The sequence below is a fragment of the Mizuhopecten yessoensis genome, unplaced genomic scaffold (genome assembly GCF_002113885.1).
Source record: "Mizuhopecten yessoensis strain PY_sf001 unplaced genomic scaffold, ASM211388v2 scaffold4663, whole genome shotgun sequence".
In the NCBI taxonomy this organism is placed as follows: domain Eukaryota; kingdom Metazoa; phylum Mollusca; class Bivalvia; order Pectinida; family Pectinidae; genus Mizuhopecten; species Mizuhopecten yessoensis.
In genome coordinates this window covers 188205-215031 of record NW_018405659.1, presented here as the reverse complement: position 1 = coordinate 215031, position 26827 = coordinate 188205, and the positions used below count along the sequence as shown (strand labels likewise).

At 34.1% G+C, this 26827-nt stretch overlaps 2 protein-coding genes across 2 annotated transcripts in view; one reads left to right on the top strand and one right to left on the bottom strand.

Annotated features, from left to right (window-relative positions):
- The window catches only part of LOC110449577 (WASH complex subunit 1-like), a 14423-nt gene extending 8387 nt beyond the window's left edge, over window positions 1-6036 (bottom strand). Inside the window, exons 1-3 of the mRNA XM_021496527.1 lie at window positions 5900-6036; window positions 2348-2917; window positions 1791-1999 (exon numbers count right to left, since the gene is read on the bottom strand). Coding sequence (XP_021352202.1) covers window positions 1791-1999; window positions 2348-2883 — 745 coding nt within the window. The 5' untranslated portion in view covers window positions 2884-2917; window positions 5900-6036. The remainder of the gene's footprint in view (window positions 1-1790; window positions 2000-2347; window positions 2918-5899) is intronic.
- Window positions 6037-6094: 58 nt separating this feature from the next.
- On the top strand, window positions 6095-23199 carry LOC110449578 (mannose-1-phosphate guanyltransferase beta-like). Its single transcript, XM_021496528.1, has 10 exons — window positions 6095-6200; window positions 7725-7890; window positions 8323-8403; window positions 9229-9277; window positions 9705-9847; window positions 10545-10703; window positions 11262-11340; window positions 17855-17982; window positions 18364-18546; window positions 20084-23199. The coding sequence occupies exons 2-10, from the start codon at window positions 7762-7764 to the stop codon at window positions 20213-20215; spliced, it is 1083 nt and encodes a 360-aa protein (XP_021352203.1). The 5' UTR covers window positions 6095-6200; window positions 7725-7761; the 3' UTR covers window positions 20216-23199.
- The last annotated feature ends 3628 nt before the right edge of the window (window positions 23200-26827 follow it).

Below are 26827 nucleotides of genomic sequence, written 5' to 3'. Positions count from 1 at the left end.
CCAGTGACCTTGAATATAAATCAAGGTCATTTATTTGAACAAACTTGGTAGCCCTTCATCCCAGCATGTTACTGGCCAAATATCATCACCCTAGGCCTCTCGGTTCTTCAGAAGAAGTCGTTTAAAGGTTTTAAACATATTTGACCCCAGTGACCTTAAATACAAGAGGCACAATGGGCCTGCATCGCTCACCTGGTATTAATTTCACACTTGTAATCTTAAAAGTGGACTAAAATACAGTTACAGGCAAAATATCAGTGTTTCATTCATAAGAACCTATTAAAAGATTTAAACATATGACACCTGTGACCTTGAATGTCGAACAAGGACATTATAATATTAGGTTGAACAGAGTTTATAGTCTTCCAACCCAGCATGCTTCTGGAAAAATATCATTACCCTGGACCTTTTGGTTATACAGAACAAATCGTTTTAAGATTTAAACATATATTGACCACTGTGACCTTGAATATGGGCGAAGGTCATTCACTTGGTAGTCCTTCATCCCAGCATGTTAATGGCCAAATATCATCACCCTTGGCCTTTTGCTTATTAAGAAGAAGTCATTCAATGGTTTTAAACATATTTGACCCCTGTGACCTTAAAATATATATGTCAAGGTCATTCATTTGAACTTGGTAGTCCTTCATCTCAGCATGTTACTGGCATTATCCTAGGCCTCTTGGTTATTCAGAAGAAGTTGTTTAAAGGTTAAGAATATATTTGACCCTGTGACCTTGAAAAAAGATGAAGGTCATTCATTTGAACAAACTTTATAGCCCTTCATCCTAGCATGCTACTAGCCAAATATCATCACCCTAGGCCTATCGGTTATTCAGAAGAAGTTGTTTAAATGTTTAAAACATATATGCCCTCTGTGACCTTGAGTATAAGTCAAGGTCATTTATTTGAACAAAATTGGTAGCCCTTCATCCCAGCATATTACTGCCCAAATATCATCACCCTAGGCCTCTTGGTTTTTCAGAAGAAGTTGTTTAAATGTTTTTAACATATTTGACCCCCGTGACCTTGGATATAGGTCAAGGTCATTTATTTGAACAAACTTGGTAGTCCTTCATCCCAGCATGTTACTGGCCAAATATCATCATCCTAGGCCTCTTGGTTATTCAGAAGAAGTTGTTTAAAGATTTTAACATATTTGACCCCTGTGACCTTGAAAATGGTTGAAGGTCATTTATTTGAACAAACTTGGTAGCCCTTTATCCCAGCATTCTTCTGGCCAAATATCATCACCCTAGCCCTTTTGGTTACTGAGAAGAAGTTGTTTAAAGTAAAAAGTTGATGCCGGACGGACGCGGGACGACAGACGACGGACGGACGTCGCACCATGCCATAAGCTCACTTGGCCCTTCGGGCCAGGTGAGCTAAAAATCAATCAATTTAGAACTAAAAGAAAAAATTGACGAAATAAGTTAATAATTTGAAACGTCATTCCTGGGGAGACTCAAAAGTATCTAAACAAATAATAGGCCATTGACCACAATTCTGGCAGACTAGGCATGATGAGAGGTAAATAATATCTCACCAAATCAGAGGCTTACCATATCAAATTTTAAATCAATGAAAAAATAAAAACACTACTTTTTCCACACCATGTATATTTGATTTTGAATCTATCCAAAAAGGGCAGTTTTCAACGACAAGGGGATGAACTTGATTTTTTTGTGTATATAATATCATGCACATTGAATTCCATCCTCCAAAATAAGAAAAGTATATTATGTTTCTGCCAATCACAGATCTTTTGAAGACCAGGAGACACAACTTACCGGGAAGGTCAGGTAAGGACGAGGGGACAGCGATTTCAGGTACGTCCCCCAGGTGGGGGATGTAAAAGTAGCTATCAGCCTGTTGTCGCTGCAGCTCCTCTCGCTGGGCGATTGTGAGGGGTGCTTCAGCTAACTCCTCTTCCTCCTCAATGGCAGTTCGCGTTTTGGTCACCACTCCCAGAGGATCCAGCATCACATATTTCTTATACCTAAACATACAACGTTTATGTTCTAGATTTTGCTTTAAGTTCTAGTACCTACAAAAGTATTATGATGTTGTGTAGATAAATCAGACAAGTTCTGTAAAATACGATTGCCCCACTCCAATGCAAAGCAGTGTCCTTGTTTGACAAATTTCTGTAAATACAGTGTACATGTAATAACCAGTGACCTTAGCCTTTAACGTAAAACCCTGAAATATGAACACATTTGAAGTATTCTCATTCATGACCTTTGTTTGGTACACATCTGTTTAGATAATAAGTTCTCACCATGATGACACTGAATCTGAATTAATCAGACATAGAGAGCAAATCATTGTTAAAAATATAACATACAAATTCTCTGAGGTGTTGAAGAGCAGCAGTGAGCTGACTGACTCCACAGACTTTGGAAGCCCTCCAAGCCCCTCCTGTTGTTTCTCCCCCTCCTTCTTCTTAATGTTGAGGTGGACCATGTAGAATTGCAGCTTGTCTTTGAGGGCCTTGTCATCAAGAGTCTTGTGTTTCTGCTGAACATGGTAGTGTGGCCGTTTAACTTGAGATAGGCCATTAGTTGAGCTAGATGGAAATAGCATCTGATGTTCCTCTGTATGGGCAGCAGCTGGATACTTCGACGGAGCGAACACTTTAGTAGCTTTGTTACTTCCCTTGATTTTATCCACTTTGGCCTGAGCCAGACTAAGTCTATCATTTATTTTTTGTAATCTTGTGCGGTGATCATTCACTCTTGTATTGATTCTTTGAAAAATTTCATTGGCAACCTTATCGAGATAGTCTAAGGAGTCTGCTATTTGGTGCACGGTTTCGTCACGGCGTAAATCTGGGGGGATTCCCGGGACATTGCAGGACTGTAACGACATGACTCCTGGCATTGAGTTTCCTTAGGTCACACCTGGTATGGCTTAACTACAAACAGAAAGGTAGGAATTAATTGAAAACTACATTATGGAGGCCGGGCCTCTGAATAATTAACAACAGATAGCATGTTTTATTTAACAGAATGATGCATTTCTGAAAAGCAAAATTAAGTCCTCTTTGCCCAATGATGCTCCAGACCAAATCGGGATAAAATCCCTTAATCCCTATGGTAGAAGAAGGATTTCAAAGGTTTTTACCCTTATTGGGCCCCGCCCCTCTGTCCCAGCTAGGTGTCCAAATTCATTGTTTATATAAAAATTGAGTCCCATTGGCCCAAAGATGCTCCAGACCAAATTGGGTTGAAATCCTTTAATCCCTGTCGTAGAAGAAGGATTTTAAAGGTTTTACTTCAAATTTCCCTATTGGGCCCTGCTTCTCCGCCCCCCAGGAGGACCACACCCACCATTTATACAAAATTGAGTCCCCTAATTAGCCTAAGGATGCTACAGACCAAATTTAATCAAAATCTACTAGGTCGTTCAGGACTAGTAGCATTTTAAAGGAAAATTTGACGGACAGACGACGGACGCTGCATGCAGTATGGCATAAGCTAACCATGGTCCTTCGGACCAGGGGTGAGCTAAAAACAAAACATGTTGTCCTTACCTAGATCAATTATCATTTCATTATTGTCTGAATGGTATAACTCTGATAATGTCGTGCATAGAGAAACATTTGTTAATCAAAGTAATTATATAGATCTAGAAGTGAAGTTATAAATGTGGCACCAAGTATAAATAGGTTGTAAATAATGTTGTATGGATTAATCAATTGTTCATTACTACTTTGTTTTTATTACATTTGTACTTCAGCTACAAATTTTATAACTTTGTATTGTACCTGTGTCTACTTTCATTATGGCCCCTGCCATGTACATTGAAGTGCCCTGGTGCCATTGTACTAGGCCTCAATACTAAACAGTTTTGTATTGATCCATACAAAAAAAAACCTCACTTTTCTCGTGCACATTTATCGCTTTCTTTCTGTCTCTCACTTTTGCTGGGGCTCTTTTAACACCACATATTGACGACAATATTACTGATTCAGTATAATATCAAAATATGTCAACATCTAACCTTCAGTTACTGATTTGAAGTTTAAATTCTCAGCACCATATGCAGGGTAAGCTACAATTGTTTGTTTTTTATTTAAAAGTATTTACCGGTATAATATAAATACCTACACGCAGAAATAATTGTCTCGGCAAATTATCTTTTTGCTTAGTAATGATTCCTCCTCACAGGAAGCAGTAGACACTAAATCAAGAGAATCACTAAGTACTGTACCACTGGACTGGGTCGCTCTAACTTCGTTTGGTGCCTGTGATCAACCCTTCTTTCAAGTTTTTCTCTTGGTTTAGTTTGGTCATGTACATGTAAGATTAAGATATGTGGTGCAAGATTTGTTTGAAATTGGCTCATACTTAATATTTACAACTCTGCATCTAAGCTTAATTGTTTATTTAAATTATTTGCACAATGCACATATTTTGTGTCTTAAGTCTGGATATATTTATATACAATGTATGTCCATCTTTTTTTATAGTAATGTGTTGTTATTGTAATTTGAAATACTTGCAAAAGTGCTTTAGTGTGTGTATTAGACGACTGCCTACACATTTCATTATGAATTCCTAAATTATAATTCAAATTCCGTTCCCTGGAAAAGATAACAAAAGCAAGTGTTGTAAATCTTCATTTGAAATTTGGTGGTACTAGTAGTGCTCTGACATATCGCTTCTTCCAAGTGTGTATGTTTATGTGTGCTCAGTGACCCATATCAGTGGGTTCCGAGTTGTTTCACCCGAATTTCGTTCACCCTAGGTTAGTAGTTTTAAGTCACAAATTAAGTCTTCTAAGTCTTCAATATCATTAAAATCAATTTTATACAAAAAAAATGAGTGTGACAAACGGCCCGAATTCACACAGCTGCGTATTTTATTAATTTTCCACATGAAATATACCTAACCCCAATATAGAAAGTTATCAATAAGTTTAGTTGATATTTTTAAACATTAATTATTATATTAGCTTATAAATTAAACCAAAATAACTAGGGCGTTTTAAACCTAGGGCAGAATTAAGGTGAAACAACCCTTAGCGCGAACGGGATTTCGGGCGAAACAATCTGCCTATCAGTAGCTCATACCGCATATTATATTAGTACTAGAAATACACATACACCTTATGATACGGTGTATGTGTATTTCTAGTACTAATATTAATACCCGGCCTCCTCTGCCCCGGCCGGGTATTAAATTGATCCCATGCCTTGTAATGGAGCAAGCCCGGTGTGAATCACACCGGGGCGATTAATTAATTGACAGCACATTGGTCCACATCCATAAATAGGGTTGAATTGAGATAACATCATGCGTGATCTGTCATGACGGTCGTTTCTATTTTTTCCCCCAAGACAGACTTATTTAATTTCGTGAAAGAGTTTTTTTCATTGGAAAGGATTTGTTTTTTCAACAATTATGCAATACTTTGATAGCATTATACTCATATGAGCCGTGAATTATATATAGTTTTACCTACATTAGCATTTTTGATTTTGCTCCATTAGTTGGCATAGGACCGCTTCGTAGCTCTGACAACGCAATATATAAAAAATCTCTCGTCGTCAGAAAGCTAAGTTATCGCAGCTAGTGAATTTCAGACATTTTTAACGAACCCCTGTGATCCACCCCTGATCATGAAGCTAAGAAAACCACGTTAGATTCAAAACATGATATAATTTAAACTTTAATGTATTAATGTCAATGATAATCATAACGCAATCATACAGTTCTTGTCTCGTGATCAGCATCATGATCATGTGCTATATATATACACGTTGATACGTCTATATGTGCTATGATCTGATGATGGGGTGATGATGATCATGTATATTACTCAATCCCCTCTCAAAACAGATGAAACATCTGTTTCAACATGTACATTTTTATCTTGCGTAAACGAATCTTACATTTTGCTTCGTGTATTCTAGCTAGCAAATGTCCAGGGCCATGTAGGGCTCGACAGCAGATCATTCCGGACTGTCAACACTACAGCTCTGACTGGTGGGACGATATCACTTCCGCTTTTCAGGGAGCAATTATTATTTCGTACCGGGTCAGTATTCTGTTCCGTGCTTTACTCGCGCCCCGGAAGTCGTCCTCGATCTGAGTTAAGCGTCGTGGCGTCTAAGGTACTCGTGTTTCCGGTATCGCCCGTCAATAACAACAAACCATCGTTACGTGTCCTAGGTCTAGTCGTGTCGATTTAAGGTAAGATAACGACAGATTTATCGAGGCATTTACCTGATAAGCCGTAAGTGATGAATATTGTTCAGAACGTCTTATCTATGGACACATCATCCAAGTGATGTGGATACTGTATTTCTTTTATGAATGACAACAGTCTATCAATCTATAGGACCGCTTTCGTGTTTTGCGTTCCAAACGGTTCGACCGGTCGTACAAGATTTATTTATTTGTGAAATAGGGACGAACCAAGTGATCTGGTGTTGGTTTCAAACTTTAACCGGTATCCTACTTAAAATAATACTTTGGTAAAGTACGTGGAAACTGTATGCATGTATACGTAAGAACCATAAGAAATAGTATGTGCATAGTAAAAATACAAGCAGAAGACAGGAATAAACATGCACATGATTACAAATAATTGTGAATTATATTGTTCAACTATTAATAAGCCTGAAATGAAACCATCAGAGTCAATTGCAGGTCAGAGTCACAGGGGCTCGGTTTCGGGATACTTTCGGTTTATAGTAATAATAAACCTAAACACACCAGTAAAAACACATCGGTACCCCTCGATTTGGGTTTAAGAATGTGTATAAACACCGGATAAAAAGTGTTGCTGTTATTTACTTGTGTGTATAGGTTTATAACTAACCGAAGTATCCCGAAACCGAGCCCCTGTGGTCGGAGTACACTCTGTCGATTGAGCCCCAGGGACACGTATACATTAATATAACTACTAACCTGTTACTAATATTGATCTTGTTAGACTTTCAGTTGCTGTATACATGTCTGTGATTGAGTTTATAGCTCTATATTCATCTAAAATTTATATCAATATTGAGCTCTATTTTCTAAGATTTAATATTAATTAAAATAAAGCAAAATCGCTTAGATAAGATATATAAGATACATTTTATTTAAAGTCGTTGGGCATTTTAAAACAAATAACATAAGCTCTATAGAGCTTTTGACCGACACACATGTTACATACAAAGACATTCGCACTTGGACAAGTTTGATATATCAACATTTAGTCAATACAAATATTAAATATGTGTCAAACCACTCCAGGATCAGGAGAATGATCCACACCTGGAGTGACCCCATCTGTAGCTGTTCAATCTGTCACACCTCTGCTGACTGACTTTTAACCATTTTAGTGTTAAAATCAGGTTTAGGTTTATAGGTTTCCTTGGGCCTCTTGTCTGACTTGTTACAGCAAAACATTGAACATGCAATTCACAGATGACTGCTTGAGCCTTACAAATTAATAACTATAATTAGTTGTAAACTAAATTTGTGATATGTGACACTTCATAAACAATCAATGCAGAAAGGGGTTGGGGTAAAATTGGTGTTTGGGGTGGGGAATGTGTTTGCATAATTGCAATTCAGAGTTACTTCTTTTATCTTTTGATACTGTGATAAATTACTACACTTAATGTATATATCTATGTAATACTTTTTACTTGTGCTATATATATTCATGTGACAGTTTATCAAAACACTTGGATTTTGAAATTTATTTTGATTTGTTTATTACAGGTTGCCATCTTTACACTACGTATACAGAAATAAGAAGATGAAGGCTTTGATTCTAGTGGGAGGTTATGGAACTAGGTTACGACCCTTGACCTTAAGTTGTGCAAAGCCCTTAGTAGAATTTGGAAATAAACCTATGCTTCTTCATCAACTAGAAGCTCTGGTCGAGGTAAATAGTTCACTATCCCAGTACTCGAAAATCACCTGAATGAATTTTGAATTCATACTGTGTGTTGATTTTGTCTTAGCCATTTGGTTATCATGAAATCAAATAAGGATACATTGTGTTTTGACTGGTTTGAATAATTAAATAAGAAAAAAGGTCTTAATGTAATATACAGCTTAAATGAAATAATATAATTTCTCCTAATTTTATGATCAAGTATTCCTGGGCACAAGGGATTCATTTTTATATACCAGGGTAAATATAAGAAAGACAAAAAAAATGGGGGGGGCCAAAGGGGTAAATCTTCAGAACACTTGAGTTCCTCAAGAAAAACAAAAAGTATTTTAGATTTTTGTTGAAGAGAACATAAGTATATCAGGAGAATTCAGTTTTATATGTTTGTTCTTGTTGTAGAATTGTGTTTTTGTTTGTTAGGCAGGAGTCACACACATTGTGCTAGCTGTGAGCTACCGTGCTGACCAGATGGAGCAAGAACTTAAAAATGTGGAAAAAAAGGTGAGATATTATTAATTTCCCATATATTTTTCTCATAAATATGCATTGAGTTGTTTTTTTGTACAATGCTGGGTGAACATGTCCCACATTTGTCCCACATTTGTCAACAAGTTATTGTAAGGAAAACTAACTTTCACCTCCGAACATAAAATCTATTAGTACCAGACAGTGGGCTAGTAGAATTATACTCCCCTACATCATTAAGATGACCTTATGAATAGAGCACAAAACATAAATCTGTACATTCTGATACCTTGTATGTTTCCTCTGTTCACTCTAATAATAGAAGGATATATATCATATGCAGACAGAACTGGAAATTTTATAAACATGTTCTTACAACGGTTCTGTTACCTTTAGACTTTAGCTGTGCTTATTGGTCTCTCATTAGTACTTTGAGGGGAGACCTTAGGTTTGCACTTACAGTCAGTCTACCAGTATCCATGTTTCATTTGACAGGGGTATATCTAATATATACTGTCACCTACAATTTTGTATGCAAGTGCCTCCTGGAATGGCAGAGTGTTGTTGTATACTGAAATGGGTATTGTGCCACACTTGATACAGAGTTTGATAATGGCCCTCTAAGTGGTACATTGATTTAGATTTAATTTTATAACCAGTTGTGTGTTAGTAGAAAAGAAAGCAGAATGATCAGACAAAGATCCTAAGATAAAGTAAGGAATTTAAATAAAAAAATCTATATATTTTCAGCGAAATCACATTTGCACATAATTATACTTGTATACATATGTACATTACTACAATAAATTGTGTATTGACTAACATAGCTACGTGTATGTAACAACTGGTTTTTCCATTTAGTTGGGTGTGAAGATAATTATTTCTTTGGAATCGGAACCTTTAGGAACAGGTAAATATTGTGATAATTGATGTCTTTGATATGAATTTAGTTGGCTGTGTATATAGTCTGATTGGTCATGTTTTGCAATAATAAACAATGAAGGTTGATTGTCAATGTTGAGAGATATAAATAATTAACATTATGAGTGAAAGCATTAAGATATGAACTTCGAAATATATCTTTGTGTTTGAAAGCTACTTAAATGCATTCAGCAATTAATTTGATGACTGGTGACTTTGTATCTAATTTTATATATCTATAAAATGTCATCCATTTATAATGGCATACATTTCTTTGTCTTAATCAATTGATTGTGGGGTTTTTTTCCTGGCTTAATCCATATTAACTGTCATTAATTTTCTTGGTTCTCCATTAAACTGTTACTCAGTGATGACATGTGACAGGTGTACATCCTTGTTATCTTTTTGCCCTACAGCTGGACCTTTAGCTTTAGCCAAGGAACATCTTAATAAAGACAATGAACCCTTCTTTGTTCTCAACAGTGATGTCATTTGTGATTTCCCCTTTAAACAGATGGTTGAGTTTCACAAACACCATGGCAAAGAAGGAACAATTATGGTAAGAACTACCGTTTTCAATATACATGTATATGGTGATATAATTCCATTTTTTGTCAATGAGGGCTTATAGAATGATTCACCATCCAGATTATATATAAATAATACACCTTATTTAACCAGAAATCTCAGAAATAGTGTAAGCTTGAAGCTAAAACAAAAATAAACATACAAAGATTTGCATCAACAAGTGAATGACATCAAAAGAAATGAACATTTTGAAAAAAGAATAGAGGAAAAGTTATATTGATTTGTCAGATTTATGTATTGAAACTTTCAAAATTGTTATTGAGGTCTATAAATTGAATGTCAGATGAACACATCGTCTCCTACAAACCAAAATGATGCATAATGACAAAAACAGCATTTGTTTTAGATAACTATTTTAGTATAACTGCTGGCTTTCTAATGGCTGAACTTTAGTGAGGTTACTGTTACCATATGTTTTGGTGTGTTTTTATCACTGTTCATTTGTTCCTTCTGGTCAAAAATGGGTCACATATAAGTGTCAAAATTTAACGAATATCCTCATAATAATTAATGATGGTTTTTAAATGATCTTAATGCTTCAAATGACCCATCCTTAAATGACCTTAGCTGTTAATAGGACGTTAAACAAAATCAAACAAACAAATGAACCAATGAATATTTTACTTGAAAAATGTCTGATTTAGAGAAATTTAATTAAATGATTACAGGTGACTAAAGTTGACGAGCCATCCAAATATGGTGTTGTTATTTACGATGCAGAAAATGGAAGGATACAACAATTTGTTGAAAAGCCACAAGAATATGTCTCAAATAAAATCAATGCAGGGATGTACATATTTAATCCTTCGATACTGAACAGAATTTCTGTAAGTACTTCATCGTTACACAATTAATACTATGTCAGTCTCATTTTTCACTTCAAGATAAGACAATGACACAAACACACTAGAATCAAATACATCTATCAGACTTATTGTAATTTTTTCTAAGATGCTGGAGAAGAGATTGCTCGACTGTATTGTCTGATATGTAGTGTACATAGTACACTGTACTATACTTTGTTAACAGGAGAGAGCCGGGCCAGATTAGAGGCTGTTTGGGGAAAGGGGGCTTATATCATTTCCATAAGTGCTGAAAAAAGGGGAATACAGTATGCTTTTAACTTACAAAAACCTGTAAAAACAACTTTGAAGATTTATATGATTATTACTGGTAAAATGCAATTAGTGCACAAATCATAACCAAGTAAATATAATTCTAAATCATAATCTAAATGATATGTGTACACATGTGAATCATTTAAAACTGTATTAATTTTGTTGTCATTTATGCATAATCTGGACAACTACTTTTACAGGCTTAGATATGGATTTAAATAGGTCAGAACCCATGTTATGTACAATACAAAGAAAAACTGATTTCAGCTGAAGCCAACTTCTATAGAAAAAGATGTTTTTCCTTTCATGGCCAGTGATAGTGAGCTGTACGCTATGGAACTCCAAGGTATCTACAATTTAAGGATGTATATATACTGTATGGTATGGAACTTCATGGTATCTACAATTTAAGGATGTATACTGTATGATAAGGAACTTCATGGTATCTACAATTTAAGGATGTAAACTGTATGGTATGGAACTTCATGGTATCTACAATTTAAGGATGTATATATACTGTATGGCATGGAACTTCATGGTATCTACAATTTAAGGATGTGTACTGTATGGTATGGAACTCCAAGGTATCTACAATTTAAGAATGTATACTGTATGGTAGATAACTTCAATTTATCTATAATTTAAGGATGTGTACTGTATGGTATGGAACTTAATGGTATCTACAATTTAAGGATGTGTACTGTATGGTAGAGAACTTCAAGGTATCTACAATTTAAAGATGTATACTGTATGGTATGGAACTCCAAGGTATCTACAATTTAAGAATGTATACTGTATGGTAGAGAACTTCAAGGTATCTATAATTTAAGGATGTGTACTGTATGGTATGGAACTCCAAGGTATCTACAATTTAAGGATGTATACTGTATGGTATGGAACTTCAAGGTATCTACAATTTAAGGATGTATACTGAATTTTATGGAACTCCCAGGTATCTACAATTTAAGGATGTGTACTGTATGGTAGAGAACTCCAAGGTATCTACAATTTAAAGATGCATACTGTATGGTATGGAACTCTAAGGTATCTACAGTTTAAGGATGTATACTGTATGGTATGGAACTTAATGGTATCTACAATTTAAGGATGTGTACTGTATGGTATTGAACTTCATGGTATCTACAATTTAAGGATGTGTACTGTATGGTAGAGAACTTCATGGTATCTACAATTTAAGGATATAAACTGAATGATAGGGATCTTCATGGTATCTACAATTTAAGGATGTATACTGTATGGTATAGAACTTCATGGTATCTACAATTTAAGGATGTATATATACTGTATGGTATGGAACTTCATGGTATCTACAATTTAAGGATGTATACTGTATGGTATGGAACTTAATGGTATCTACAATTTAAGGATGTGTACTGTATGGTATTGAACTTCATGGTATCTACAATTTAAGGATGTATATATACTGTATGGTATGGAACTTCATGGTATCTACAATTTAAGGATGTATACTGTATGATAGGGAACTTAATGGTATCTACAATTTAAAGATGTGTACTGTATGGTAGAGAACTTCAAGGTATCTACAATTTAAGGATGTATACTGTATGGTATGGAACTTCATTTAAGGATGTGTACTGTATGGTAGAGAACTTCAAGGTATCTATAATTTAAGGATGTATACTGTATGATAGGGCACTTAATGGTATCTACAATTTAAGGATGAATATATACTGTATGGTATGGAAATTCATGGTATCTACAATTTAAGGATGTGGACTGTATGGTAGAGAACTTCAAAGTATCTACAATTTAAGGATGTGTGTATCTACAATTTAAGGATGTAAACTGTATGGTACTGAACGTCATGGTATCTACAATTTAAGAATGTAAACTGTATGGTAGAGAACTTCAAGGTATCTATAATTTAAGGATGTATACTGTAGTGTATGGAATTCCAAGGTATCTACAATTTAAAGATGTATACTGTATGGTATGGACCTTCATGGAATCTACAATTTAAGGATGTATCCTGTATGGTATGGAACTTCATTTAAGGATGTGTACTGTATGGTATTGAACTTCATGGTATCTACAATTTAAGAATGTAAACTGTATGGTAGAGAACTTCAAAGTATCTACAATTTAAGGATGTCAACTGTATGGTACTGAACGTCATGGTATCTACAATTTAAGGACAATTTAAAGATGTGTACTGTATGGTAGAGAACTTCAAAGTATCTACAATTTAAGGATGTGTGTATCTACAATTTAAGGATGTGTACTGTATGGTAGAGAACTCCAAGTTATCTACAATTTAAAGATGCATACTGTATGGTATGGAACTCCAAGGTATCTACAATTTAAGGATGTATACTGTATGGTATGGAACTTCATGGTATATACAATTTAAGGATGTATACTGAATTGTATGGAACTTCAAGGTATCTACAATTTAAGGATGTGTACTGTATGGTAGAGAACTTCATGGTATCTACAATTTAAGGATGTATATATACTGTATGGTATGGAACTTCATGGTATCTACAATTTAAGGATGTATACTGTATGATAGGGAACTTCATGGTATCTACAACTTAAGGATGTATACTGTATGGTATGGAACGTCATGGTATCTACAATTTAAGGATGTAAACTGTATGGTAGAGAACTTCAAGGTATCTACAATTTAAGGATGTGTACTGTATGGTATGGAACTCCAAGGTATCTACAATTTAAGGATGTATACTGTATTGTATGGAACTTCAAGGTATCTACAATTCAAGGATATAAACTGTATGGTATGGAACGCCAAGGTATCTACAATTTAAGGATGTATACTGTATGGTATGGAACGTCATGGTATCTACAATTTAAGGATGTAAACTGTATGGTAGAGAACTTCAAGGTACCTACAATTTAAGGATGTGTACTGTATGGTATGGACCTCCAAGGTATCTACAATTTAAGGATGTATACTGAATTGTATGGAACTTCAAGGTATCTACAAAATGAAGGATGTGTACTGTATGGAATGGAACTTCAAGGTATCTACAATTTAAGCATGTGTACTGTATGGTAGAGAACTTCAAGGTATCTACAATTTTAGGATGTGTTAAGGATGTATACTGTATTGTATGGAACTCCAAGGTATTATCTACAATTTAAGGATGTGTACTGTATGGTATGGAATTCCAAGGTATCTACAATTTAAGGATGTATACTGTATGGTAGAGAACTTCAAGGTATCTACAATGTAAGGATGTGTACTGTATGGTATGGAACGTCATGGTATCTACAATTTAAGGATGTAAACTGTATGGTAGAGAACTTCAAGGTATCTACAATTTTAGGATGTGTTAAGGATGTATACTGTATTGTATGGAACTCCAAGGTATCCACAATTTAAGGATGTATACTGAATTGTATGGAACTCCAAGGTATCTACAATTTTAGGATGTGTACTGTATTGTATGGAACTTCAAGGTATCTACAATTCAAGGATATAAACTGTATGGTATGGAGCTCCAAGGTATCTACAATTTAAGGATGTATACTCAAGGTATCTACAATTTAAGGATGTATACTGTATTGTATGGAACTCCAAGGTATCTACAATTTAAGAATGTATACTGAATTGTATGGAACTTCAAGGTATCTACAATTCAAGGATATAAACTGTATGGTATGGTATGGAACTCCAAGGTATCTACAATTTAAGGATGTGTACTGTATTGTATGGAACTCCTAGGTATCTACAATTTAAGAATGTATACTGAATTGTATGGAACTTCAAGGTATCTACAATTCAAGGATATAAACTGTATGGTATGGTATGGAACTCCAAGGTATCTACAATTTAAGGATGTATACTGAATTGTATGGAACTTCAAGGTATCTACAAAATGAAGGATGTGTACTGTGTATTGTATGGAACTCCAAGGTATCCACAATTTAAGGATGTATACTGAATTGTATGGAACTTCAAGGTATCTACAAAATGAAGGATGTGTACTGTGTATTGTATGGAACTCCAAGGTATCCACAATTTAAGGATGTATACTGAATTGTATGGAACTTCATGGTATCTACAATTTAAGGATGTATACTGTATGATAGGGAACTTCATGGTATCTACAATTTAAGGATGTATACTGTATGGTATGGAACTTCATGGAATATACAATTTAAGGATGTATACTGAATTGTATGGAACTTCAAGGTATCTACAAAATGAATGATGTGTACTGTATGGTATGGAACTTCAAGGTATCTACAATTTAAGCATGTGTACTGTATAGTAGAGAACTTCAAGGTATCTACAATTTTAGGATGTGTTAAGGATGTATACTGTATTGTATGGAACTCCAATGTATCTACAATTTAAGGATGTATACTGTATTGTATGGAACTTCAAGGTATCTTATACTGTATGGTATGGAACTTAATGGTATCTACAATTTAAGGATGTGTACTGTATTGTATGGAACTCCAAGGTATCTACAATTTAAGAATGTATACTGAATTGTATGGAACTTCAAGGTATCTACAAAATGAAGGATGTGTACTGTGTATTGTATGGAACTCCAAGGTATCCACAATTTAAGGATGTATACTGAATTGTATGGAACTCCAAGGTATCTACAATTTAAGGATGTAAACTGTATGGTAGAGAACTTCAAGGTATCTACAATTTTAGGATGTGTTAAGGATGTATACTGTATTGTATGGAACTCCAATGTATCTACAATTTAAGGATGTATACTGTATTGTATGGAACTCCAATGTATCTACAATTTAAGGATGTATACTGTATTGTATGGAACTCCAAGGTATCTACAATTTAAGAATGTATACTGAATTGTATGGAACTTCAAGGTATCTACAAAATGAAGGATGTGTACTGTATGGTATGGAACTTCAAGGTATCTACAATTTAAGCATGTGTACTGTATGGTAGAGAACTTCAAGGTATCTACAATTTTAGGATGTGTACTGTATTGTATGGAACTTCAAGGTATCTACAATTTAAGGATGTATACTGTATTGTATGGAACTTCAAGGTATCTACAATTCAAGGATATAAACTGTATGGTATGGAACTCCAAGGCATCTACAATTTAAGGATATATACTGTATGATAGGGAACTTCATGGTATCTACAATTTAAGGATGTATACTGTATTGCATGGAACTTCAAGGTATCTACAATTTAAGGATGTATACTGTATTGTATGGTAGAGAACTTCAAGGTATCTACAATTTTAGGATGTGTACTGTATTGTATGGAACTTCAAGGTATCTGCAATTCAAGGATATAAACTGTATGGTATGGAACTCTAAGGTATCTACAATTTAAGGATGTATACTGAATTGTATGGAACTTCAAGGTATCTACAATCCAAGGATCTAAACTGTATGGTATGGAACTCCAAGGCATCTACAATTTAAGGATATATACTGTATGATAGGAAACTTCATGGTATCTACAATTTAAGGATGTATACAGTATTGCATGGAACTTCAAGGTATCTACAATTTAAGCATGTGTACTGTATGGTAGAGAACTTCATGGTATCTACAATTTAAGAATGTATACTGTATGGTATGGACCTTCATGGTATCTATAATTTAAGGATGTAAATTGTATGGTATGGACCTTCAAGGTATCTACAATTCAAGGATATAAACTGTATGGTATGGAGCTCCAAGGTATCTACAATTTAAGGATGTATACTGTATTGTATGGAACTTCAAGGTATCTACAATTTAAGGATGTGTACTGTATGGTAGAGAACTTCATGGTATCTACAATTTAAGGATGTATACTGTATTTTATGGAACTCCAAGGTATCTACAATTTAAGGATGTGTACTGTATGGTAGAGAACTTCATGGTATCTATAATTTAAGGATGTGTACTGTATGGTATGGAACGTCATGGTATCTACAATTTAAGGATGTGTACTGTATGGTATGGAACGTCATGGTATCTATAATTTAAGGATGTATACTGTATGGTAGAGAACTCCAAGGTATCTGCAATTTAAGGATGTGTACTGTATGGTAGAGAACTTCATGGTATCTACAATTTAAGGATGTGTACTGTATTGTATGGAACTTCATGGTTTCTACAATTTAAGGATGTGTACTGTATGGTAGAGAACTTCAAGGCATCTACAATTTAAGGATGTGTACTGTATGGTAGAGAACTTCATGGTATCTATAATTTAAGGATGTGTACTGAATGGTATGGAACGTCATGGTATCTATAATTTAAGGATGTGTACTGTATGGTAGAGAACTTCAAGGCATCTACAATTTAAGGATGTGTACTGTATGGTAGAGAAATTCATGGTATCTACAATTTAAGGATGTGTACTGTATGGTAGAGAACTCCAATGTATCTACAATTTAAGGATGTATACTGTATGGTATGGAACTTTCTTTTAGAAGAGGTCCACACAAAGTGTTATGTAGATGCCTTATAAATTACAATTTGGAACATGCTTGTTCCTTGTTGAAACATTTGTGAAGAGTAAACAAAATTATGTGCTTCAATAACACTATGGTAATTCTGATTTATTTGATAATATTGATTTTTACAAAACAAATAGAGTGATTATAGTGGTTTTGAGGACATATACTACATATACTAAATAACATTAGATAATAGATTGTTTTCAAAGGAATGAAATTGCGAACATATTGTACTGAATTGATGTGAAATACAATATTTGGTACATGTGATTGTACTTTTTAAGTTATTTTATGGTTAAAGCTGACACTGCGTAGGAATGAGTAGCTATAGGTCTTTGAGATCATGCAAACTTGTTTCTGTATAATTGTAAAAAAATAACTTCCCTCCCTATATGGTGACAGGATTTTGGATGGATGTTGGTCAGCCTAAAGACTTCCTCACAGGGATGTGTATGTACCTCGGCTCTCTGCGCCAGAAGTCACCTGACCAATTACACAGTGGAGAGGGCACTGTGGGAAACGTTTTAGTTGTGAGTTAATCAGTGAATTAAATCCACTTCAGTTTTGTTCCAAAAAATGTTAGGAATCAACTGTACATTTCTTTCATCTAAACAGAAAGATGATTTGAGTCATTTTGTAATGAATTCTTTTTTACCAATAATAGTTTGATTTCAAAGGTAAAGGACAGCTGCAGGCACCAATTTAAGTGGGAAAACTTTAATAAATAGAATCATTTCTGAATGTAAAATGGTTGAAGGAATATCTTTTTGATATATATTAATAGGTAAGCTATAAAAATAAAAAATATCGTATGAGTCTGAGTTATTTTCATTACCTATACCGGGTAATTGAGAGTTAGACTTACACAAGTCCCTTAGTTGTTTCATGCCTTGTGATGTTTCTTACCACAGGATCCAAGTGCGAAGATTGGTAAGAACTGTCGTATTGGCCCTAATGTGACAATAGGGCCGGACGTGGTCATAGAAGATGGTGTGTGTGTCAAACGTTGTACAATACTAAAGGGAGCCACAATCAAATCTCACTCGTGGATAGAGTCCTGCATCATAGGCTGGAAATGTGTGCTAGGTAGATGGGTAAGTTCAAAGTTGATTAACAGGATTTTGCCTATCATACGTCTATCTTATGTCTGTTGCTACAATAAACAAATGACTTAAAGTTCAATTGTCTTCAAACTATATGTAGTCTGGATATATCTTGAGGACCACAAACACCAGAACATATGAAATGTAGATCACTATATATGACCTATATTTCCTGCTTCACTGACTTTGGTTAGACTTTGCGTTAAGCTCCATTTCTTTAGTAAGACTTAATAGTGACCTTTATTTTCATCAAAGCAGGGGGATATGTGTTTGTTTTATAAAAGGATTTTCTAGTTAAGGATATATGCTACTTTACTGTGATTCTCTAGCTAAGGATATATGTCACTTTACTGTGATTTCTAGCTAAGGATATATGCTACTTTACTGTGATTTTCTAGCTAAGGAGGATATATGCTACTTTACTGAGATTTTCTAGCTTAGGATATACATTTGTATGCTACTTTACTGTGATTTTCTAGCTAAGGATTTATGCTACTTTACTGTGATATCTAGCTAGGGATATATGTCACTTTACTGTGATATCTAGCTAAGGATATATGCTACTTTACTGTGCTACTTTACTGTGATTTCTAGCTAAGGATATATGCTACTTTACTGTGCTACTTTACTGTGATTTCTAGCTAAGGATATATGCTACTTTACTGTGCTACTTTACTGTGATTTCTAGCTAAGGATATATGCTACTTTACTGTGCTACTTTACTGTGATTTCTAGCTAAGGATATATGCTACTTTACTGTGCTACTTTACTGTGATTTCTAGCTAAGGATATATGCTACTTTACTGTGCTACTTTACTGTGATTTCTAGCTAAGGATATATGCTACTTTACTGTGCTACTTTACTGTGATTTCTAGCTAAGGATATATGCTACTTTACTGTGCTACTTTACTGTGATTTCTAGCTAAGGATATATGCTACTTTACTGTGCTACTTTACTGTGATTTCTAGCTAAGGATATATATGTCACTTTACTGTGATTTTCTAGCTAAGGATATGTGCTACTTTACTGTGATTTGCATCTTCTTTTCAAAACAGCCTAAGCAATCTGTGTAATGTATATTTTTTATAAGGTTTAAATCATACTTCGATAATAACATCGTAACGGATGACATATTTGAATATGTACTAGAATACATCTATTAGTGTCGCTCAGATCACGGAATTAGATTAGATCTAAGTCCGTGCTCAGATAGTAGAAAATTATAATGGCAAGGGTGATAACTCTAACATAAATCAGATGGTAATTGGCAAAAACTTAGCAGCAATTTACTGAAGTAGGATTGATTTATTACTAGTATTGAGATATTTAGATGATCCTTTTACAGAAAATACAGTGTGTACATCTCTGGGGTCCTAAGTTACTATTTAACAATTCTTTGTTACACTGTCTACTGATTTCTACACATTTGAGCTGGAAGTGGTGTTAAGAGGTTTTAGTTTATGTGTCATGAATATGTATTTCTCAGATTGATTAACACAAAAATGCAACTTTATTTTTAATTGCAGGTGAGAATGGAAAATGTCTCTGTGTTAGGGGAGGATGTCACTGTAAAGGATGAACTGTATATCAACGGAGGGCGAATTTTACCTCACAAATCGATCGGAACATCTGTGCCTGAACCTCAGATCATCATGTAGTCAGAAATTATTCATAGCATGACTTCTTATATTCTGTCATCTTGCTCATTGAAAGTATGACATGTACAATTGACAGCTATCAGAATGTGTTGTGTAAATTTGAACCTAAGATTTTGTGCTAAGAAAATAACTTATTTTTTATCATTGATTATAAATTTAACAATCTGCATAATTTATGTTCTGAATGAGACACAGATTTGAGTGTGAAAGTTGTTTTAACAGGACAAAAAATCTGGTAATAATGATTGAATGTTCAAAAGAAACGTACAGTCAAAGGGAGACTATCCATGTGGGAATATTTTTGTAGATAATGTAGGTAGTTTTAAGAGGTCTTTAGGTTTTTAGACTTTTAACTGTCCTATCTACAGAATAATCTTTGTGTGGACATTCACTTCTTAAATAGGTTGTTCTTATTCACCATTGCCTTGGTTTATACATTCCGATGTGTTAGATTTGGATCCCTTAATTCCCTTTCTTTGTCCTTTAGCTGAATATCAAATATCTTTGACCACATAATAACATTTATTATGAAGTCAGTGTATAAAACATTGTTCTGATAACCTAAGTTCATTTCTATGTGCAGTTTGTCATTTAAGGAGGTTATTTTTATATACAGTGCCTACATACATTACTTTGTTTGTATTTGTTGTGTTTTTTGAAACAATCAAATTAGATGTAAACCAAGTTTAATTATTGCAGTTTATTTTCTGTTGTGTTTAGAATTTTCCACCAATTCACTGTTAATGTTATTTCACTAATACTTTGCAGTACTTATAATACATCTGCAACATAATGACATCACAGTCCCTAGATCTGGAGTCTGTTCATATATTGAAAAGGTTGGTTTTAGGTATAATTATTTTTCAAATGTTTAGATGTCGTTTAATACTCTTAAACCCTTGAATTTTTAAACACTTACATATATAGGGAAAGTTTATAGGGAAAGGGTATTTTGAAACTTTTGATTGTTGCCTTAATTTCACAAAGAAAATATGTTTCAAAATTAATCAATTTTACAAAATATAAAAAATATTTCTGTAACGGTGCAACTGAACTGGAACAAAAACATTCATCATCTCAGTCATAGAGGCTGTTGGTCTATTTCAGGAGTATTGGATATATTAAATGTTTTTCAAACTGTTTTCACATTCCTATTTTAAGTTGTTATACCATTTCAATGAAATCCATGAGTTTTATGAGACACTGCTCTAAACAAAAAGTGAAATACTCACCAAGCTGCTGTACACACATATCGACTGTTAATTTTAGCAGAAATAGATGATTTAGAGATCATTTTCATTTAAATTGATATGTGTAGAAGTAAAATCAGACTGTTTACCTCATTCACCCATGAAGTTTCACCTTTGAATTGGAAGAGTTCAAATGTGTCTTCAGGGATGAATGAGTTAGGAAACAGTTACACATATAATGAGTATGTTAGATATCAAAGCTATTATTAAATCCACATTTACACACTGTTCTGTAATAAGATGTACATATAATTTTTGACCTTGACTGTTGCGAAGATATTTAAAAACTTTTCTTGAATAAATATGATTTGATATGACCAGGCAATATGAATGTGAGAGAGACGTGCTTGTACAAATGCCATTGCTTGTAGATTTAGGCTGTGTATCTGTGCTAAATATTGATACATATGTAACTTAAAACCAAGGAATATACTATGCAATTTGGGTTGGTAGTATTTTAGATAGGCTTATACATTAAAATAATAAACCAATGCGTGCGTAAAGAGTTACTTTCCTTGCTATATGTAGACCTTATTTTTTTTGTCCAAAAGTATTTGACCTCTTGTTTCAGGTCCCATTGGACCTCTTGCTTCAGGTCCCATTGGACCTCTTGCTTCAGGTCCCATTGGACCTCTTGTTTCAGGTCCCATTGGACCTCTTGCTTCAGTTTTGTTTTGTTTGCTTATATCTTTATACATCTACATCGATATATTGTCAAATTTTTAATATGAGCTTAAGTTATTTAAGGGCAAGCAGTCGGGCAGTTGAGAGGAATTGAATCCTAGTCATGTTGGTGAAGGCGAGCGTGTGAAACGCTGCGCAACCCGAGCATCCATATATTTTAGGGTTTTCATGCGAAAATGACATTGCAAATACCAATCATCTATGATACAAAAATTCTACATAAATGTTGGTCTTAAAATCTGATTAGAGCTGGTGCTGACCTTAATAAATCTGATCATATCTTATTAGGATAAAGTAAATATCAGATATCAGCAAAAGCAATGCTGTTTTCATGTTGCTTTACCTTTTAATATTATGAGTTAGCTTTAAGGTTTTCAGTATTATTTATACCCAATATCTTGTGTTTCAGAATTCTATAAGATGTTCTGTTCCCAGTACTTTTGGTGCTTAAAACATGATGTGTTGGTACGTTTTAGTAAAGAGAACAAACATTGAATAATCTTGAAATATAAAACCAGCAACACACAGAAAAGGTTGAAACCTTAGACCAAGTGTGAAAATGTTTTAAATGTATCAAAAGATCTTTCGGGAAGTACTGAAATATCATACACAATGCACAAGTGTTGGAACAATATGTACATCTCGGTACCAAAATGACTGAGTTTTGTAACATCTACTTTAAATTTCAAATCTTTATCTATTTTACAACAATTATCAAATGAGCTGTATCAACTAAAGTTTATTCCCTTTTGTTCGCCTTGATAAAAGTGCACCAAGGGTGTTAATGTGGGAGAAAATCGGAGTACCCTGCAAAAACTCAGAAAATCTGCCATATGCCCCCCATAACTATTCCTGCCTGAATGGTTAATCAAACCTGGATGTTTTGGTAAAAGACGAGTGTTGTATTTGTGTGTTAAACTGGGACGGCATCATGAAGACCATGGATGTCAAATAACTTTCAGGATGGCGATGTGGACTATCTTATGATGACATGTTTATTTTGTGGTATATAAACTATTTATAACGTAATAAAATTGTCTTGAACTTGAATGCATTTTTACTTCACAAGAGTTTTAAGGGAAGATATCTTGAATATTTTTTGGATATAGAAGTGAATATTTCAAAACTGGGTATTCACTTGGAAGTACGATGAAATGTAGATGCAGAAAGCCCAGGTAATCATTATATAGAACCATCACTCACATAAGGCCAATATTTCGTCCATTTGGACTTATCAGTGGTACTGAAGGTAAAATAACACTTTATTATTAGTGGTACTGAAGGTATAATAACACTTATCAGTGGTACTGAAGGTAAAATAATACTTATTAGTGGTACTGAAGGTATAATAACACTTATTAGTGGTACTGAAGGTAAAATAACACTTATCAGTGGTACTGAAGGAAAAATAACACTTATCGGTGGTACTGAAGGTATAATAACACATATCAGTGGTACTGAAGGTAAAATAATACTTATTAGTGGTACTGAAGGCATAATAACACTTATTAGTGGTACTTAAGGTAAAATAACACTTATCAGTGGCACTGAAGGTAAAATAATACTTATTAGAGGTACTGAAGGTATAATAACACTCATCAGTGGTACTGAAGGTAAAATAACACTTATCGGTGGTACTGAAAGTATAATAACACATATCAGTGGTACTGAAGGTAAAATAACACTTATCAGTGGTACTGAAGGTAAAATAACACTTATCAGTGGTACTGAAGGTAAAATAACACTTATCGGTGGTACTGAAGGTTAAATAACACTTATCAGTGGTACTGAAGGTATAATAACACTTATCGGTGGTACTGAAGGTAAAATAACACTTATCAGTGGTACTGAAGGTAAAATAACACTTATCGGTGGTACTGAAGGTAAAATAACACGTATCAGTGGTACTGAAGGTAAAATAACACTTATTGGTGGTACTGAAGGTATAATAACACATATCAGTGGTACTGAAGGTAAAATAACACTTATCAGTGGTACTGAAGGTAAAATAACACTTATCGGTGGTACTGAAGGTAAAATAACACGTATCAGTGGTACTGAAGGTAAAATAACACTTATCGGTGGTACTGAAGGTATAATAACACATATCAGTGGTACTTAAGGTAAAATAACACTTACCAGTGGTACTGAAGGTAAAATAACACTTACCGGTGGTACTGAAGGTAAAATAACACTTATCGGTGGTACTGAAGGTATAATAACACATATCGCTGGTACTGAAGGTAAAATAACACTTATCGGGTAAAATAACACTTATCAGTGGTACTGAAGGTAAAATAACACTTATCGGTGGTACTGAAGGTAAAATAACACGTATCAGTGGTACTGAAGGTAAAATAACACTTATTGGTGGTACTGAAGGTATAATAACACATATCAGTGGTACTGAAGGTAAACTAACACTTATCAGTGGTACTGAAGGTAAAATAACACTTATCGGTGGTACTGAAGGTAAAATAACACTTATCAGTGGTACTGAAGGTTAAATAACACTTATCGGTGGTACTGAAGCTAAAATAACACGTATCAGTGGTACTGAAGGGAAAATAACACTTATCGGTGGTACTGAATGTAAAATAACACGTATCAGTGGTACTGAAGGTAAAATAACACTTATCGGTGGTATTGAAGGTATAATTACACATATCAGTGGTTCTGAAGGTAAAATAACACTTATCAGTGGTACTGAAGGTAAAATAACCCTTATCAGTGGTACTGAAGGCATAATAACACTTATCGGGTAAAATAACACTTATTGGTGGTACTGAAGGTATAATAACACATCGCTGGTACTGAAGGTTAAATAACACTTATCGGTGGTACTGAAGGTATACTAACACATATCGCTGGTACTGAAGGTTAAATAACACTTATCAGTGGTACTGAAGGTATAATAACACTTATCGCTGGTACTGAAGGTAAAATAGCACTTATCAGTTGTACTGAAGGTTAAATAACACTTATCGGTGGTACTGAAGGTATAATAACACTTATCGGAGGTACTGAAGGTAAAATAACACTTATCAGTGGTCCTTAAGGTAAAATAACACTTATCAGTGGTACTTAAGGTAAAATAACACTTACCAGTGGTACTGAAGGTAAAATAACACTTACCGGTGGTGGTGAAGGTAAAATAACACTAACCGGTGGTACTTAAGGTAAAATAACACTTACCTGAGTGGTACTGAAGGTAAAATAACACTTATCAGTGGTACGGAAGGTATAATAACACTTATTATTATTTTTATTGAATTTTAGCTGACTCTGATTGGCTGAAACAACATCATGTGACCACCTGTAAAAGTAGTTATAAACCTGAATGGTTTGCAGGTGTTCAAAAAAGTTGGTAGAAAAAGTGTTATTGCCCTGCTATAAATAGATTCTGGAATTTTTGTAAACAAGTTGGTAGAAAAAGTGTTATTGACCGGCTATAAATAGATTCTGGAACAGGAGTTCAAAAAAGTTGGTAGAAAAAGTGTTATTGACCGGCTATAAATAGATTCTGGAACAGGAGTTCAAAAAAGTTGGTAGAAAAAGTGTTATTGACCGGCTATAAATAGATTCTGGAATTTTTGTAAACAAGTTGGTAGAAAAAGTGTTATTGACCGGCTATAAATAGATTCTGGAATTTTTGTAAACAAGTTGGTAGAAAAAGTGTTATTGACCGGCTATAAATAGATTCTGGAATTTTTGTAAACAAGTTGGTAGAAAAAGTGTTATTGACCGGCTATAAATAGATTCTGGAATTTTTGTAAACAAGTTGGTAGAAAAAGTGTTATTGCCCTGCTATAAATAGATTCTGGAATTTTTGTAAACAAGTTGGTAGAAAAAGTGTTATTGCCCTGCTATAAATAGATTCTGGAATTTTTGTAAACAAGTTGGTAGAAAAAGTGTTATTGACCGGCTATAAATAGATTCTGGAATTTTTGTAAAAAAGTTGGTAGAAAAAGTGTTATTGACCGGCTATAAATAGATTCTGGAACAGGTGTTCAAAAAAGTTGGTAGAAAAAGAGTTATTGACCTGCTATAAATAGATTCTGGAATTTTTGTAAAAAAGTTGGTAGAAAAAGTGTTATTGACCGGCTATAAATAGATTCTGGAATTTTTGTAAACAAGTTGGTAGAAAAAGTGTTATTGACCGGCTATAAATAGATTCTGGAACAGGAGTTCAAAAAAGTTGGTAGAAAAAGGGTTATTGACCTGCTATAAATAGATTCTGGAATTTTTGTAAAAAAGTTGGTAGAAAAAGTGTTATTGACCGGCTATAAATAGATTCTGGAATTTTTGTAAACAAGTTGGTAGAAAAAGTGTTATTGACCGGCTATAAATAGATTCTGGAATTTTTGTAAACAAGTTGGTAGAAAAAGTGTTATTGACCGGCTATAAATAGATTCTGGAATTTTTGTAAACAAGTTGGTAGAAAAAGTGTTATTGCCCTGCTATAAATAGATTCTGGAATTTTTGTAAACAAGTTGGTAGAAAAAGTGTTATTGCCCTGCTATAAATAGATTCTGGAATTTTTGTAAAAAAGTTGGTAGAAAAAGTGTTATTGACCGGCTATAAATAGATTCTGGAATTTTTGTAAAAAAGTTGGTAGATAAAGTGTTATTGACCTGCTATAAATAGATTCTGGAAAAAAATTGGAAAAAAAATTGGA